This window comes from Symphalangus syndactylus, chromosome 10, assembly GCF_028878055.3.
Source record: "Symphalangus syndactylus isolate Jambi chromosome 10, NHGRI_mSymSyn1-v2.1_pri, whole genome shotgun sequence".
NCBI lineage: Eukaryota > Metazoa > Chordata > Mammalia > Primates > Hylobatidae > Symphalangus > Symphalangus syndactylus.
The window spans coordinates 26,176,611-26,195,991 of NC_072432.2; the positions used below are offsets into that span (position 1 = coordinate 26,176,611).

The following is a 19,381-nucleotide window of genomic DNA, read 5'->3' on the forward strand; positions in this document are numbered from 1 at the left end:
ATTTGTTTGTAGGGCCAGGATACCAGAAGCTATGACTGTGGGCCTTGAAGGGACCATAGCACCCATCAGCTAGATGGCAAGATAGAAGGGATACACAACAACCTGTCAAAAAAAGTCACCCAGGCCCAGTGGCACACGTCTGTAATTCCAGCACTTTGGGAGGCCAAGGCGGCTGGATTGCATGAGCTCAGGAGTTTGAGACCAGCCCAAACCGTGTCTCTACAAAAAATACAAAAATTAGCCAGGTGTGGTAGCATGTGCCTGTAATCCCAGCTACTTGGGAGGTTGAGGTGGGAGGATCACTTGAACCCAGAAGGCAAAGGTTGCAGTGAGTCAAGATTGTGCCACTGCACTCCAGCTTGGGTGACAGAGCAAGACCCTGTCTCAAAAAAATAAAAAGAAAAAAGTCATCATGGTGAGTCACTGGGAACCCTGAGGTGGGGAACATCTGACCGTACCCACAATACCAAAGTCCCTGAAATCTTTCAAAGAAGTTGTTAGTCAAATGAGAACAGGACATCAGCTCAAGGTTATGAAAATTCTGTAAATACAATCCCTTCGTTCACAGGTGGACAATACATTTGATAGTGTAAGAAAAAAGTTACTAAGATGATCACACATTGCTGATGTTTTTCTGGTTTTCTTTTGCCCTCTTCAGCTCTGGTGGATCAGAAATTGCAGTTCCCCGTTGAAGTTCTCCCTTATATTTTACCTAAGAAGGATAAATAAGAACTTTAACAGACAGCAGAATGGGCTCCACTGAAATACCACAGAGGACGAGGCTCAAAATTAACACCATCTTTTTACACATTTTTTTCCACAGTTGATTATATCAACCTTCACGCTTACATATACGCCCACATTCCGATGGGTCTGATTTAGCAAGCACAAGTTGTTGGTGGTACTGTTTAAATATGTCTTCGATAAATGCTTTTCTCTTCAATATCAAAATTAACCATAAATTCCACAAATAAAAGTAATGGAATCATAAGGCAATGGGCTTTAAAAGAAATGCCAGAATGAAGTCATTACAAGAGAACTCTTGTGAAGGCCATTCCCTGTCACCCTAGGAGGCTTTTTACTATCTTCTGACCCTGGGGCTTCTCCCTTCAATAGAAGCTAAAGCTCTCTGACTCCTACCACCTCCCAGGGATATAATAAGGATAAACAGTGTTGAGCCTCATTATCTCCACCCAGGAGAACCTACTCTTACATTTTAAAGTCTTTCAGAAGTACTTGTTTTGGAAAAAGAAGGCTTTTGTTTGTATTGGTGAAAGTTCAACAATACGTTCCAATCTCAGCTCTGCCTTTACTAGCTGGGTGGGGGGCCGGGGGTGGCAGGCCAGCATGTCCTCTGACCTCCCCAAGACTCAGTTTCCCACATCTACCAACCAGAGAAACAAACAGTGCTGACCTCATGGGTTTATATAGAACGTTAGTACAGGACCCAGCACAGAGTAGAGGTGCCTTGTTAACTATTTTTGCTTTATTCACAACAGACTATTGAATGATTGAAAAATGTTTTCCATTTATAAGGCTCATGGACTTGATACTGTATCTTAGAATGCCAGTCAAGCCAGGTCTTCTTTTGCCCTGTTCCAATACATATTTTTTTCATTTCATATTGACATCAGATCCAGTATTCTCCATTAACTGCATTTTTTTAAGAGATTTACCAACTGAACTATGAGGTCCTTGAGGATAGAAAGTGGGTCTTATCCATCTTTGTGTCTGGGTGACCAGGACAATGCCCAGTACATTTGGGTACTTAATGAAGATCTCTTGAATAAGCAAACACAGCTAAGGTACAGCAACACAGTCTCAAATTTCCTGGACACACAGTTCATGCCCTTCCATAAGGAAATTTGAAAAGGAACATCCAAAAATGCAGAGGGTGTAAAGCTTTTCCTTTTTAAATTTTTAGATAGTTTTTATTAAATCTGGAGTTATTCCATTTATCATCATCAGTATTATTGCAGTTGTTAAATTTTACAAAAGAATTAATGCTGCATGGACATATTCACTTTTTTGTATTATGATATGATTCATCCATATAATTGCATGTTGCTCAAATTCGTTATTTTTTTAAACTTTTATTTTTAAGTTCAGGGGTACATGTGCAGGTTTGTTACACAGGTGAACTTGTGTTATGGGAGTTTGTTGTACAGATGACTTCATCACCCCGGCATCAAGCCCAGTACTGAGTAGTTACTTTTCCGGATCCTCTCCCTCCTCCCACCCTCTCCCGTCTAACAGGCTCCGGTGTCTGTTATTCCCCTCTAGGTGTCCATGTGTTCTCATCGTTTAGCTCTCATTATTACGCAGTATTTGGTTTTCTGTTCCTGTGTTAGTTTGCTAAGGATAATGGCCTTCCAAAGGGCATATTTTTAAATAAAAATACGTTACGTTTGAGAAAATATAAAAGGAAACAGAAATGACTTGCCGCACTCAGCTGCTCCTGGTTTCGCCTCACTCTCTCTATCTCCGGGGTCATGCTTACCGGAGTGGCCTTGTAGTTCTGCTCTTTATACTGGAGCTGAGAGACAAGGTGCAAGACAGTTTGAGATTATGGGAAATAAATACATCCCAAAACACTGGAACAGATATTTTTAAACGTCACATGGCTACAGAACATTCATTAATAAAATCATCCTCAGGATTTCATAGTGAAATATGTATTGCTTATAGATTTTATCTTCTTGGCAATGCCAGTCTTTTCCTTGTCAAGTGGTTTTGCTGTTGTTTTATTTTTGAGACAAGGTCTTGCTGTGTTGTCCAGGCTGGAGTGCAGTGGCGTCATCACAGCTCACTGCAGCCTCAACCTTCCAAGCTCCAGCGATCCTCCCAACTCGGCCTCCCAAAGTGCTGGGATTACAGGTGTGAGCCACCACACCCAACCCTTATCAAATGTTTTAAATCACACCTTTTGTTGTTTTCCTTCAGATTGTATTATTTATTGATGGCCTCTCTGAGTTTGATCTTTTCAGTAATAACGAATAATCCCTTCATCAGTAAGAATGAATTATATGAATTCATTTCTTCATAGCACTAAAGCAACATTTATCAAATTGCCACTTTATATTTAAAAATAATAATTCTACATTCTTATCATTGGGAAGGAGAGCCACAAAATCCTGTACCTGAACTTTAGTGATAGACTATTACTGTATAAAGAAACCTTGAACTTCAAAGTTTCTTCTCTGTGCCGTTCTAACAGTGGAAGCCCCATCTCCGACCTAGCGTTACAGAAATTTTCCTGACTTAATGCACAGAGGTGTTTTTCTTAGCTGGGGATCTAACTCCATTGTTTGTGGTCAGCTTTCCCAACAATTCCACAAAAAAATGAGCATCAATCGAGAAAATCAGAATGGCAAGTGAACTTTTGACAGGCAAAAGTAGAGCTGGTGGTTAACATCTCATTAGAAGAAACTTCACAGGGACAGTTTTAGTGTCTTTTTAGACTTTAAAGTTCATGTTAGAGAGTTTTGTTTTACAAGAAATCCCCACAAGACCTACAGGGCCTGCCGATGAAACAGACTTGAGGTCGGGTATGGTGGCTTACGCCTGTAATCCTAACAGTTTGGAAGGCCGAGGCAGGTGGATCAACTGAGGTCATGAGTTCGAGACCAGCCTGACCAACATGGTGAAACCTCATCTCTACTAAATATATGAGATTAGCCAAGCATGGTGGTTTGCACCTGTAATCCCAGCTACTCGAGAGGCTGAGGAAGGAGAATTGCTTGAACCCAGGAGGCAGAGGTTGCGGTGAACTGAAATCATGCCACTGCACTCCAGCCTGGGTGACAGAGTAAGACTCTATCCAAAAAAAAAAAAAAAAAAACTAAAAGAAAGAAAAGAAATAGACTTGAGATGCACACTCTTAGTAGTGAACATGAAAGTGAAGGGAAGTTGGATAAGTCTAAAAAATAAACGAAAAGGGGTAAGGTTCCTCTGGTCTCTTTCCTCAATATGTAAATTTCTTTGTGCCATAGTATGTAGTTTGAGATGTCAGGCAGATTCTTGTGACTGGGTGATTGAGCTAAAGGGAGGAAAGTTTCAGTTTAATCTGTATTGATGGCAAGCTGCAAAGAAATCACTCTGGCTAAAGCTCAAAGAGGGGAAATCTGAATAGTAAATTCACATTATTGACATAGAGAAACTGTTACTGCCAATTTCTAGTGGATATAAGTTGGGGTACTTAAGTTTGATAGAATCTTCACGTCTTGTATTCATCCCTTCACAAACATGCTGTGTGCTTCACAGGCAATATCTCTTCAATACTCTTATCCTTGCTTTATATAGAGGAAATTTAGGTTTTGAGAGGTTAATGGCTTACAACGATTATACAACAAGTAAGATCTGGAGTTAGAATCAAACAGTCCAGAGCTCCCATTCTTATCCACCACTTGAATGTTATCCAAATTTCCCAAATTCCTGCCATTTGCATGCCCCTTTCCATATGTCATACCAGATAAATACTACAAATAACACCTATGCTGTTATACTTTTTCATTAAATTAATTCACTGTTATTTTCAAATAAAGTTATTTCTAAGAGATTGTTATATTTCTACCATCAACTGAAAACTAGTCACTCTTCTTTTGGAAGAAGGTAAACATTAAAACAATTTAATCACGGAGTCAACTGCTCTTAATCATTAAGATTATTGGTAAGCCACATAATATCTACTGGAATGCCATAATGGTACATGAACCACACTTTAGAGACACCATGGAAATCCATACCACCTTTTTGCGATCTGTATGTCAGCTTCCCTCTCTAGCATCCTCTCCCGCCATCTTTCACCCCAAGTACTCATCACACTAAATCCTCTTCTTGAATTCTTGAACAAGCCTTGGATCCTGAACATACTTGGTTTGCTCTGCCAGGAATGCCTTTCCTCACAAAACTCAGCCCTAAACCTTTATTACTTGTTCAAGATCTAACTCCAATGTTACCCCTTCCCCAAGGCTATTTCTCTCTCACTGCATAGCCTTCCTTCTGCGTTTGCACAGCACTTTGCAAGAGGCATTTTACTTATGATTAAATGAGATACTGCAATGTAAAGTACTCAAAACGCATAGTAAGCACCCAACAAATAATAGTTATTGTAACAGCACTTAAACAGTGAATCATAGCTATATACTCCTATCTCCGTTTCTCCTAGAAACAGTGAGGATGCCCACGACCCCTAATCTCAGGGCATACCTCTCATCTTTAAAATCCCTCAAGAACAAGAACAGACATTCAATAACATGTTTCATTTTTAGTTTTGTCACTTATTTTGTTTTGTAGACTAATATATAGTTATCTATCTATAGATAGATCTATCTACAGATATCTATCCATAGATAGATAACATATATAATGGTATAGATAGATCTATCTATACATAGATATCTATACCTATTTTCATAAATATATATCATAAATATGTTTCATAAATATATATCATATATATTTCATAAATATATATCATATATATTTCATAAATATATATCATATATATTTCATAAATATATATCATATATTTCATAAATATATATATCATAAATATATATTTCACATATATGAATATATATATTCATAGATATCTATGCCTATTTTCAGAAATAGGTATAGATAAAATAGAAAATTTTCTTTTTTGTTTTGTGATTTGTTTTGCATTGTAGACTAATATAGTCTATATATCTATATAGATAGGTAGATAGTCTAACTAGATATAGAAAGACTATATATAGATATATATAGACTAATATAGGCTATATATAGATATATATAAGCTAATATAGATAGACTATATATAGATATAGACTATATGTAGATACATATAGACTAATATAGACTATATAGAGATATATACAGATATCTAGCTAACTATATAGCTATATAGAGACTACATATATACGTCTGCAAAACAAAATAGATGACAAAACAAAAACGAAAATATCAATATGCTTCTGAAAATAGGTTTCATTCTTTTTTAATTTTTATAGATTCAAAGGTACAAGAACAGTTGTGTTACATAGATATATTGCATAGTGGTGATGTCTGGGCTTTTAGTGTAACCATTACCCCAGATAGTGTACACTGTACCCAACAATATTTCACCCCTCACCCTGCTCTCACCCTCCTACCTTTTGGAGTCTCCAATGCCTATCATTCCACTCTGTATGTCTGAATAATATGTGTCTTTAATAAATAAATGCTGCATACAAGGCACTAGGCTAGGTGTCACGGAGGGCATAAAGATGTGTAAAATGCTAGCTCCACTTTTAAGGAAGCGATCCTCTTGCAATGGGGTTCATTGTGATGGGATTTTACCTGTACAGATTTTATGCTGTCATTATATGTTGATATACAACAAAATTTTTAAAAAATACTTAAGAAATATGATCACATTGCTGATGTTCCTCTGGTTTTCTTTAACTCTCTTTAGTTCTGGAGGATCAGAAATGGCTGTTGCATGTTTAATCTCTTCTTTGTATTTCACCTGCATAATTTATAAGAATATAATGTTAACTTTATTCTATGCAAGGCTTTAAAATGTTGAGAATTCAATTATAACTATTGCATAATTGAATTTTATTAATTCCAACATTACTTTTCCCTCACTGGGAACACAATTCTTAATTTTATCTGGTGCTTTCAGGATTCCTTATTCCTAAGGTACAAATAAATCCATATCCATTCACTTATCCATCACTATGAGTTTTTTAAGTAAAATAAGCAAATGTTGCTTATGAAAATAAACTGTATTATTAGGCAGATGCAGGAAAAAAATCTTGCAAATTATCTTAAATGATTATTTTCTATCCAAAAAGCAGTTTCTATTAATATGGTCATTAAAATTTAACACGTATTTAAAGGCAAAAGTGAAATTGAGTTAGCCACAGTCTGGGGAACATTGCTTGTCTCACTGAGAGCACATAAATAATAAGGAAATAATTTATTTCCTTATAATGAAATAAAGAATTTCCTTATAGAATAAGGAAAAAAATAAAGTGAGCACAATAAAAGAAGAGAAAAAGGGAGATGGAAGGAAATGTACTAAAAGCATAGACCACTGGGTCCTGCATCACTATAAGGAAGGTCAGTGCCAGGAAGTTAGAGGTGTCTGCTATGCACACAATCACATTAGGAAAAGCTCACCTTTATCCTGGCTTCTACTTCACTCAAAATCTCCCCCATCAAATCTATTTAGAGGAAGATCAATCAGGCAAATGGTAATATGAGCATACAGTTATGCATGGGACAAGAAAGAGTTCTTTGAACTCATAAAATGATTAGTGATGCTATCACTTCAGGTAGTAGTTTAGTATGTCTAAAATTCATGGAAGATAACTCAAATTCAATCTTTCTTGAATGAAAAGGATACATATATATGTAAATACATGAAAGCATGGGCTTGACTTAAGAGGCCGTGTTGAAATTTAGCAAAGATTTAAATCTACATGAAACATGTTTCAGAAATCACTTGGTAACGTTTAAAATGATTAAGGGTGAAATCCATGCAGGCTGTCATAAAGAAGCAGTACCTAAATATCTCAGATATCGTCTACGTCTTAGTATCTGTGGATTTCATATAAGTAGCAATGCCAATATTAGTCCAGACCCAAAACAGTTAAATTGGAAGTTCACTGAGACAGGCTACCTCTAAATAAAATTCAAAAATAGTTCTTAAGACAGAGAGCTAACAGCTAAAAGGCTTGTACTCTGGAGGTAGAAAATGTCGAGATCTTTAAATGTTAGAGAATCATATCTTGGTTTGACAGATCTAGCTAATCTCAAAAGGGCAACTTTCCATTTGAATACTAAGCAGGAGTTTATGGCCCAACCTCATGCAGATAGAGAACTACGCATTTATTGTTTGCTAGAAGAGGCTGTGATGCTAAGAGAAGAAATGATATACTGTAATACTCTGTGGGATTTTCCTCGGGTGAGAAGCTTAACATGATTAAAGACAAACACTTTTGTTTTTCAAAGGGACTCTAATCAAAACGGCACAGTTATTTCACTGTAGTCTATAGAATTGCACACTACAGAATATTTATAATATTAAATCACAGTACATCAATGGGTGCATTTTAAATATTATCATTGGAAAGTGAAGCAATGAATATTTTATATTTCTCTCCCAAACTAATTGATGTACCAGGCTAACACAGGGTCTTACCATGAAAGATCAGAAGAACACATTCATCTGCTCTCATCCACACCTTAAGCCTAGGTCCTCCTTACACTTTCTTCAAGAGATAGCTCCATGAGTGCTACAGAGGTCTTATTGCACTTAGATTCTGCAGACTTTTTATACTTTTATTTTGAAGTATGCTTTACTATTGCCTTCTCTTACCTCTCCTACACTTTCTTCACAAATGCTGACCCATACTGATATTCTCTGGATGCTGCATAATGACCAAGTAACCCACAGCCGAGTCTAATCAAGGCCATTCTGCTTGGATTACTTAAAGGGAAGGTGCTCTTTCCAAGGATGAAGGTGAAAAGGTAAGTCAGAGTAAGGGATTTAAAGAACGAATCCTTTTTACTTCCTCAAGAAACTAAATGTAATGGACAGGCACAGCAGCTTATGCCTGTAATCCCAGCACTTTGGGAGGCTGAAGCGGGAGGATCACTCGAGGTCAGGTGTTCGAGAGCAGCCTGGCCAACATGGTGAAACCCCATCTCTGCTAAAAACAAAAAAAAATTGCCAGGTGTGACGGTGTGTGCCTGTAATCCCAGCTACTCGGGAGGCTGAGGCAGAAGAATCACTTGAACCCAGGAGGCAGTTGCGGTGAGCTGAGATTGCACCACTGCACTCCAGCCTAGGCAACAAAGCAAGACTCTGTCTCAAAAAATAAGGAAAGAAACTCAATGCACTAAATATACATGGGAGAATACCAAATTGGTAAGGAGAGCAATTATCCATCGCAAATGTCAAACACTCAATGGAAAAAAAAAATTTATCCATAACATTAAGCACCTTAATGTTAGAAGGACCCTTCTAACAGAAGAGGACCCTTCCCCCCCAGTCTAAAGGTTATTGGAGGTTAAGTTATTTCACAATTTATAGTGAAGATGTGTGATTTGTTTTCGTTTTTGCTGGAAGAAGCAGAAGGTAAAACGGGCTGGAAAGAAGAAATGGGAGGAAGTGTGTCTGATAAAAAGCTTAGACATGTGACTGACATCGGTTAAAAATGAACTGGTACTATTTGCCTTTTCGAATCTAAACCTTCACTTAAGCTGCCAAATAAATGTTCTGGGGCCTTTAATCATTCTATCAGGGGAAAATTTCTTTCTTCCAACTTGTGGAGAGGTACTGAAATGTATCCTTTCTCTGCAAAATTTAATAGAGTTAAAATTCTCTTCAAAGAGATGAAATCTAATCCCAGGTTTCATTAAAATGACCTAGCTCTTCTTCACTGTGATATATCAAGGGAAACAAGGATACAGTTTTTGTTCTCAAAGTTAGATCTTTGATATATGAAGAAATAGCATTTCAATAAAGTGAAGAATAAAAGGAAAAAAGCCATCAGTTGAGTAAAGAACTAAAAACATTTGTCTATAGTTTATGTTTGCTTTCAGAAAAGATAATGCTGTAGAGAACTTACCGAACTAATATTCTGCTGATTTTTCTTCACTCGTTCGATCTCTGGGGTATCTTTTACTGCAGTGCCAGCTCCCACTTCTTTCTTATAAAATACCTTTATTATAAGAAAAGGAAAAGAATAACTAAGCTTGTCAGAATTCAAGTCCTAGATCTGCTTCTTAGAAAGACAATTTCTCAGGTTTTATAATAATACAAATACCGCATCTATTTATGAGTGCTGGAATTAGAGGAACCAATTAAATAATCCATTAAGATAATCCATTAAAACTTTGGTTTTATATCCCATAATCTTACAAGTAACCCTCTCCTGCTCTAGGGCTAGACCACTATCACGGCTGACTGCAGATTATTTGCTTTAAGAATACACATTGGCAAATCAGAGTTCCTTTCTTCAAATATAAATATATGTCACACGTGTATTTAAGAAAAAGCAGATATTACAAAAGCCCATTAAGCCGTTATCACTGAATTCAATAAGAGAATGACATTTTAGGCAACTTCTATTCTCCAAACACAAGGATGCCCACATTCTCTTCCAAGAAAATGTTAGCTCATCATCAATATCAATGTTAATTTCAAGTCTATCTTCTTCATCCTCCACTTATTTGTTAACTCTCTCCCATGTGTCTCCACCCCTACTAACATCTACCCTTCCAAACCCAAAGCAGAACAAAAACACAAGAGTATTTATGAGTGCTCTCATTATGAGTACTCTGCAGAAAAACAGAGTAATTATAAGAAAGGTAAATGAGGATAGAATTACTCCCTTTCTTGACATTTGGTAATCCAGTGGCCTCCGTGTGGGTGGGAGAGCATGGTAGGAGAGATGTCTTCCTCCAAAGGCTAGAACTAAAGAACACTATGGAATCACACAGCCTCCTTTCCTCATCCTTCCAGCAAGAGTTTCCCATTTCTCAGTACAGCCTGGCCATCCCTGTGGAGACCCAGCAGGCACCTGACCAGCTTACCCTGAGAGCCAGCACTTGCCAACTAGTTAGGAGGTAGGAAATATTCCAGAAGTCCTCACACTTACTAGAATTTATATTTTGATGAGATGCTTGCTTAATTATTAATGACTGAGCTAATTCTATGTTAAAATATTAGTCGTATGGTCAATTTTTACAATTTTAGAACAGAAGTCAAGTTTATGCATTTATTAATCATGGACCCAGCCTCTTAATTAATAGTACTGATGCACTATTTACAATAGCAAAGACATGGAATCAACCTGAATGCCCATCAGTGATAGACTGGATAAAGAAAATGTGGTACATATACACCATGGAATACTATGCAGCCATAAAAAAGAATAAGATCATGGCCTTTGCAGGGACATGGATGGAGCTAGATGCCATTACACTTAGCAAACTAATGCAGGAACAGAAAACCAAATACCACATGTTCTCACTTATAAGTGGGAGCTAAATGATGAGAACACATGGACACACAGAGGGGAACGACACATACAGGGGCCTATCAGAGGGTGAAGTAGGAGGGGAGGGAGAGGATCAGAAAAAATAACTAATGGGTACTAGGCTTAACACCTGGGTGACAAAATAATCGTACAACAAATCCCTATGACACAAGTTTACCTATGTAAAAACCTGCACAGGTACCCCTGAACTTAAAATAAATGTTAAAAAAAAATAGTGCTGATGCAATTCCTCTTCCTCAAAATAAAAATATAGAAGTTCAGAAATTTATTAAGAATGAGTAAATCATTAGATATATTATCAGTAAAAACAATCAAAAATCAGGAATAAAATCACTTCATATGACTATTTTCATCTTCAAAGTAAAATCTGTGTAGAACACAGACTTCTTTCCTCAGTTAAATTTTAAAATTTAGTTAATAACTGTCATTTATACCAAAGAGGAAAATTTGAATTTGTAATTCCAAAAAAATCATGAAAAATGATAATTTGTAAAAATTATCAGTATTCATATTATTTTAAAGAAACAAAGATAATACACTTGACAGAAAATTCAAGTAAGACAGCAGAAAACATCAATGAGGAAAAAAGACCATTTCTTACAAAACAAAATTTCAAGGTGGCAACTTTAATGGCTACTCACCACGCTAATGTTTTGTTGAGTTGTCTTAATTCTCTGAATTTCAGGAGTATCTGCTATAGTAGAATAGTTAGAAAGCATCTTCTCTGCTTCATCTTTATACTTTCTCTAAAAATATAAACAGTTAATATAAATCTGAAACTGTGTGTGTGCACGCAGGCATGAGAGAGAGGGAGGGAGGGAGGGAAAGAGGAAGGGAGAGAGAGGGAGAGAGGGAGAGGGGGGAGAGGGGGAGGGGGGGAGGGAGAGAGAGAGAGAGAGAGAGAGAGAGACAGCAAAAAAACTGACTTACACTCCCAGAGAGAGAGAGAGGCGGAGAGACAGAGATAGAATGATACCATTCTTCGATCTCTACCATACCACATGGCTTCTAGATTTATGCTTTGCTTCCTACTTCAGGTGAAGATCGATTTGATTAAGGGAAAGTTACCAGTATTTTGAAGTTGAGATTAAAATCTTCATTTTCTCTCCACTAAATGAGCTACTATGAGCTCTAATACAACCCAGGCAATATCTTATCCTAGTACCAGCACTTACATTGTATTTACTATGTAATGGGTATTGTTCTAAATACTTAACACACATTAACTCATTTAATCAACCTGACAAGCAGATACTATTATTATTTCCATCTTTCAGATGGAGAAATTGAGGTACTAGATACTAAGTATCAGAGCTACAACTTAAAACCAGGCTCTCTGATTCCAAAATCAGTGAAGTTAATTATTCTGGCAAATGAATGCTTATTAAGAAAGGTAACTACTATTCACGTTGAAATGCACCAGGCTTCATTACACCCTCTTAAGTATCCTCATTGTATTTCAGTGATTAAAATCCCTTAAAATTAGATATATTCTCACATCACACTAAAAAAAAAAAATCTACGCTGTTAAGGCAGGAAATCTGACAGCTCAGGCACCTTCACTCTCAATACTTTTACTTTCAGGTGTATGTATCATTGTTGTAATACTATATTTACGTGATTATTATATTTGTCTGTAGCTTTCCAAGAGCAAAGCCATGTCTGGTTTTGCATGCAAATGGGTGCTCAGGAGGTGTTTACCGACTGAAGGAATGAATGTGGCATTCTTGAGAGAGTAAGTAACTCTTCTCCACTGACTCAAATGTCCATTTGCTGTTTAAGGCATTGACCTAGGATTTTAGTTTAGCTGATATGGCCAAGTCAATGCCTCCAAGTTCACGGACACTGAGAACAGAAGAACACACACTTCAGGACCATCCCAGCAGCCGTGTCGTCTGCGGAGGCTGAGAGGCACACAAGTCCTCTGACATTTGACTCTGCCATCTTGATACTACCCTTTTGAACTAGTGGATGGTTAATGTCCTTGCTTATGTCTTAATCAGAATTTTAACAAATTTCGCCAAATGTTGTTACACATTCCTTTCTGCATAAACTCCATTAATCAAATTAAATTCTGTGGTCAATTTTAAATAACCATTTTCATTTTTTTCATTCCTTCTACTATTTTTTCCATTGCGAGTCATTCTTTTTTAGTAAATGTTACAGCAAAGATATTATTTGCTAATGAATGTTTTTGCCCAAGTCAGATTTTATAAATAAATTCTTCTTCCATAAATTTTTGTGGTCATTACTTCTCCCACATCCAGCTTTGTTTACAGAATATGGGACAAGTATATTTGACAAATCTAAATTTTACCAAGAAAACCTCGCTGTTCCCTTAGTGTTTACCTAATGCTAAACTTCACCTTATACCTTGTGCAGCTTTAGCCATTTAGTTTTATTTGGAACTATTTTAATAAGAATATTCATTATGAAATGGTTAAAAGACAAATAGTTTGTCATTTTTTTTTCTGGTATGAGCAAAAGCATTTGAGCCAAGTGTCTAATAGTGTCCAAAAAAAAGAGAGAGAAAGAAAAGGTTAAAATATCCTTGGGCTGGGCACAACGGCCCATGCCCACTGAGGCAGGAAGATAAACTTGAGCCCAGGAGTTTGAGGCTGCAGCAAGCTATGATGGTGCCGCTGCATTCCAGCCTGGGTGAAAGAGTGAGACTTCCATCTCTAAAATTAAAAAAATACAAAATGTTTTAATGTCCTTGGACTCAAAACAAGGAGCCCCGACGGAGAGGGTGTAGCACTCCATAATGTCTGTTGCATTGAATCTACGACAGTTGTCCTATTAATTAGTAAGGTTAATCAAATTTGGCCAATGGTTTCTTAGTGAAAGAGTACACTAACTCTGAATGCAATGCCCTCAGAAAGATATCATTCGTAGAGACATACAAAGCACATGGCAACATGACACTGGAATACACGATTCTGAGTATCTTCATTCTTGACCAACCTGGCTATAGATTTCAGATGTCCTTTTGGCTCGAAGGATATCTGGGATATCCATGCTCACTTGCATTCCTTTCCCTTTAATTTCATTTTCTAAGTCCTTCTTGTATTGTTTCTAAAAGAACAGAAAATAATCTCAGAGCTTTGCTTAAGCTTTAATAGCAATGTTGAAATTTACGTGTTTGCATCTCAAAGCCACCCATGTGTAAAGAACATTTATGCTCTTTCTAGCTATGATTCATGGCATTTATTTTAAACTTTGTATCTCGCTGCTGTCTTACCTGGCTGGCCATCTCGGATGCTTTCTTAGCTCTCTGGACATCAAGAGTGTCTGTGCTCACCTGCATCCCTTTCCCTTTAATTTCAGTCTCCAGATCTCTTTTATAGTCTTTCTGCAGAAAATGAAACACACAGTTAGTGCTCTCCAATCATTTGAGAAACTGCTCAAAAATCGAGATGTCATTTTGACATCAAGACCATGTCTTTTGGAATGAAGTTGAATCCTTATTTCTTTTATTTCTATAGAATAAAAAAGAGTTTTTACTTGTGGTAGGAATACAACTTAGTATAACTTATTCACCAGTAATCAGAAGAATTTCTTTCTGCTAATCTGAATTAAGAAGAAAAAACAGAGCTAGCCAATGGGAAAATTTAACATTTCAATATGATAAACTTGATATGTTATTGGGTCATATATGGCTTAGTTAAGTGTCAGTCAAGAGCGATTGTAAAATTGCTGTTTTTCACTCTGTAGTGAATAAGCGTTGGTTGCTTCTCTGGAATCCACCCCTTCTTTTCCCTTCATTGGCTCCCTAATTTGCCACTGGACAACTCAATGTTCCCACTCCTAAACCAACCAGCTTGGGTGAGACTGGCTCAAATCTCTGGACTCTGCTGGCCTTAAATAAATCACTATTCCCTTCACTGGCTCTCTGATTTGCCACTGGACAACTCAATGTTCCCCCCTCCTAAACCATCCAGAAACTGGCCCAAGTCTCTGGGCTCTGCAGGACTTAATAAATCATTATGCCCCATCACCCATACTGCAGAATTGGTTCTGGGATGCATGCATGTTTTTTTCCACATAAGAGCTGCTGGAAGCCTCTTTGCAAACAAGAATGTCTACCTAAGAACTGAAAGTTGAAACTAAATCTCATTATTTGAGTCCCAGATCAAGTTGTGCCTAGGAATTTTTCTACTGTTCAATCATAAGAACAACAAATAAGTTACCTGTGTTTTTTTTTAAGCCAGTTGGAATTGGATTACCTATTGCTTACAAGATAGTCATAATTACACAGGCACACATGTCCTCAGGGACTTTTGTCACATTTGAAAACTGATTATAAAATTCAGCAAGCTGTACTTATATAAATTTGCATTTTCTATATATATATTATTCTTCAAAGAAAAATGTTATTTTAAAAATACTATTAACTATAGCCAATTAAATTTGCTTTAAAACAATTATTTCTTATTATGCTGACACACTCCAGATTTGTAGATTCTCTGCTGCAAAGTAAATGTTGGTTTGCTTATTCGTAGATCCTCAAATTTAGATAAGTGGTAAACAAAAATCTCAGTCTTGGAGTATTTTGCCTCCTGTCTTCCACTCATAACCCTTCCTGTTTTTACTGACTTACACTCCCAGTATCACTTTCTAAATAAAAGTTTACATAATTATGTTTAACTTTTGAAATAATAATATTCAATTATTACTATGTCTATAAAAAGCACTCTGTTTTAGTCAGCCTGTTTAAAGCCCCAAAACAAAATGTTTCATTTGAAGGCCAACAAATATGATGAAACTGAGGCACTGATAACAGACAGCCACCAAGGTCCGATGGTAGAAGGATGCAACAATTTTCCAATATGAACTTTCAAATGTAAATGTGTTCTAAAGCACATAGACTACATTAGACACCCTTTGCATCAGTCATTTGTTGTCTGCATAACAAAACACGCCAAAACTTAGAAGGTTTAAAACAACATGGCGGCATCTACATTCCAAGAGGGCAAATCCTAATGCAGAAGTGTGTTTATAGTCTGAGTCACATTTGCTGATGTCTCATTGGCTAAAGAAAGTCACATGGTCAAGCCCAGAGATATGGGAAGGCTTGACTGACTTTTGAGGGTCATTTGTGTCACAATATGATCCATTGACTTTATTTGAAAAATAAACTTTTGATATTAAAATATGGCAAAGTCCTGAACATTGGTTGAAAAGGATCTGAGCCTGTCATTTAGGCAAAACAGGACTTGACTATGATTATACGCAAATGAGATTTTTATTATTATTATTTGGGGGGTTTTTATTGACTAAGACTCTCAGCCTGAGAGTGGAGACTTCACCAGAGCCAAGTGAATCCATTTACACTGGATGTGACTGGAAGCCACTAAAGAATTGCATGTGAGGAGAGTAACAAAATTTCATTTAATTCCCTCAAGGATTCTTCTCCTGCTGGGTTAAGAACATCTACTAGGACCCGGGAGGCGGAGCTTGCAGTGAGCCGAGATTGCGCCACTGCATTCCAGCCTGGGTGACAGAGCAAGACTCTGTCTCAAAAAAAAAAAAGAACGTCTACTAGGAAGGCAATAATAGCAGAATTCTGGTTAGGAAGCTATGGCAATGATCTAGAGGATAGAGATGGTGGCTTAGGACTAGGGTGGCAAGAAAGATGGATTTAGACCACCACTATGGGGTGGCCAATCAATAAAGCATGCTGATGACAGGAATCAAAGTGACTTCTATGCTTTGGTTGGTGCCATTTGCTGAGAAGCGGATCGGGGAAAGCTAACCTAGGGGAAAGTTAGGGATTCTAGTTTTGGCCTGTAATGTTGAGATCCCATTATACATTTCCCTTGTAGACAACAAAAGATAAATGGTCACATATTCACATCCATGTTATAGAACACTTAATTTTTCTGTAAGAAGGAACACGGAAAAATATCCATAATATGAAGTGAGAAAACACTAATAAGGGGTCTGACCCCATTTAAGATTTTTTTAAGTCTCTGTGTGTACATGTGTGTTTATCTATATAAACACAAAATAGATTTGGAAGGTTCCACAACAAACTTATAACAATGTCTATATCTCAGCAGGAGAACAGAAGTAGGAAAGGGATAAAGGAGGTTTTCAAGTACCTGTTACTCACGCTCCTGGCCGTCCACCCCTGGCCACCACTTCAAAATGGAACACTTATTGATCAGGAAACCTATACCATCTCCACTTCCTTTGTCTTATTCAATCATGGCAATCCCATTTCCCAGGCCAGTACCTAACTCTGGGGATGTCAGTCATTTTCAAAACAACAGTAACTTCCCTAGCAGCTAAGCAGCTACCTCTAGCCTTCCAGATTTCCTGTAAGGTGTCAGTCTTGAGTCAGCTCTTCTTAAGTGCAAAGGTCACACAACAGGTCTCAGAGTACCCCACTGAAGCCCCCACCTAACCCCACTGAAGCCCCCACCTAACCAGCCTTGAGATAAGTGAGCAGGACCCCTTCGCCTGCACATACACTTTTTATAAAATCATCACATCCCAAATCTTCTTTACTCCAGTGATCCTTTTATACTCTCAGATTTTCTGGGGAAGTTCAAGAGGTGTAGAGAAAGTTCTAGGGTATTTCCTTTGAAAAATATGCATATGGTCTGACTCCTACAACTTTGTGATGTGATATTATCCATCCTGTCACAGAATTGAAGACAAAACTTTTAAATCAATATCCTGTATCCCATGAAGAGAAAACTGGTGTTAGATGAATGAACATGGTCATTCAGGTAATATCAGACCTCCACCCAAAATGCTGACTGTGTAGAAATTTCATGCACACTGATCATGTCAATGATGGCTATTTTAAGAACATAGAATCAGACAGAAACGACTATTGTTCTCATGTTAAACGTCCATACATGAAGTTCTGCTTAGAAATTTGGAAATACAGATATGCCAAGCAGCATATGATCCATTAAAAAATACCAGGAAAACATTTATTATAGCCTAGATTACCATAAAATTAAAATCTGTTGTATTCTGAAATAAGGTGTGCAGGGGAGTGCGTGTGTGTGTGTGTGTGTGTGTGTGTGTGTTCAATTAAAATGCCTTCCACTAAGCTTTTTTGATACATTGGAAGGATACGAGCAAAGCAAAAACTGTAAATTTTCAAGCAGGCATAATGCTTTGGAATAGTCTCCATTCCAAACTGTTAAGCCACAATGCTTTGAGAAATTCCATATATTAATCAAGTTGTTAATTTGTTAGGTTCCAAAATATGAATCTTAAGGCCTGCATCATGCACCCTACTAACCTCACTCGCTATCTCTGCAGCCTTCTTGGCATGCTGCATTTCAAGGGTGTCAGTGCCAGCTTGCATTCCTTTCCCTTTAATTATTGACTCCAGGTCTTTCTTGTATTCTTTCTGCAAAAGACAACATTTTACAACATTCAAACACTCAGTGGGCAAACATGCATCTGCAGTCAATGATACCAAAAATATATATATAGTTAAACATATTTTACAAAAGAGGTAACAAAGCTTCTTGAGTACTATGATCACTCACAACTAAATTTTCTGAACTGCTTAGAACGATAATCTCGTTCTCACTTAAGAAGAGCATGCAAAGCTCCGAAGACGTTTAGTATACAAAGGCAATTGCCATGTGAAAATCTTCACTGACAATTTTCTCTGGGGCTGGAGGATAGGGAGGTGGGTGTAAATGAGCTAATGTTGTACAAAACAGATGAACTTGGAGGCCAGAGCACTCACCAGCTGTATGACACAGAATGCTTAACTTTTCCAGTTTACTCATCTGCAAAATGAAGGCAGTAATGCAGGCATACCTCATTTTTATTGTGCTTTACTTTATGGTGCTTTGCAGATATTGCATTTTTTTACAAACTGAAGTTCTGTGGCAACCCTGCTTGTCAATCAAGTCTATCGGTGCTATTTTTCCAACGGTGTGTGCTTAGATGGTGTCTTTGTGTCACATTTTGGTAATACAATATTTCAAACTGTTATGGTGGTTTGTGATCAGTGATTTTTTTTTTTTTTGACAGAGTCTTGCTCTTTCACCCAGGCTGGAGTGCAGTGGAGTGATCTCAGCCCACTGCAACCTGTGCCTCCTGGGTTCAAGCGATTCTCCAGCCTCAGCCTCCCGAATAGCTGGGACTGCAGGCGTGCGCCACTGCATCCAGCTAATTTTTGTATTTTTAGTAGAGACCAGGTTTCACCATGTTGGCCAGGCTGGTCATGAACTCCTGACCTCAGGTGATCCACCCACCTTGGCCTCCCAAAATGCAGGGATTACAGGTGTGAGCCACCGCACCTGGCCCATCAGTGATCTTTGATGTTACTATTGAGACAGACAGATAGGAGGGGGTCG

The 19,381-nt window shown here is 37.5% G+C and overlaps 1 protein-coding gene across 6 annotated transcripts in view; it reads right to left on the minus strand.

Annotated features, from left to right (window-relative positions):
- NEBL (nebulette) overlaps positions 1–19,381 on the minus strand; it is a 391,737-nt gene that overhangs the window by 36,835 nt on the left and 335,521 nt on the right. The window contains exons 14-21 of one of the 6 annotated variants that reach the window (XM_055296709.2): positions 18,307–18,417; positions 14,284–14,394; positions 14,007–14,117; positions 11,684–11,788; positions 9,609–9,701; positions 6,401–6,493; positions 2,444–2,536; positions 620–712 (exon numbers count right to left, since the gene is read on the minus strand). The exons of the other annotated variants lie outside the window; for them this stretch is intronic. Coding sequence (XP_055152684.1) covers positions 620–712; positions 2,444–2,536; positions 6,401–6,493; positions 9,609–9,701; positions 11,684–11,788; positions 14,007–14,117; positions 14,284–14,394; positions 18,307–18,417 — 810 coding nt within the window. The remainder of the gene's footprint in view (positions 1–619; positions 713–2,443; positions 2,537–6,400; positions 6,494–9,608; positions 9,702–11,683; positions 11,789–14,006; positions 14,118–14,283; positions 14,395–18,306; positions 18,418–19,381) is intronic. 6 annotated transcript variants of the gene reach the window in all.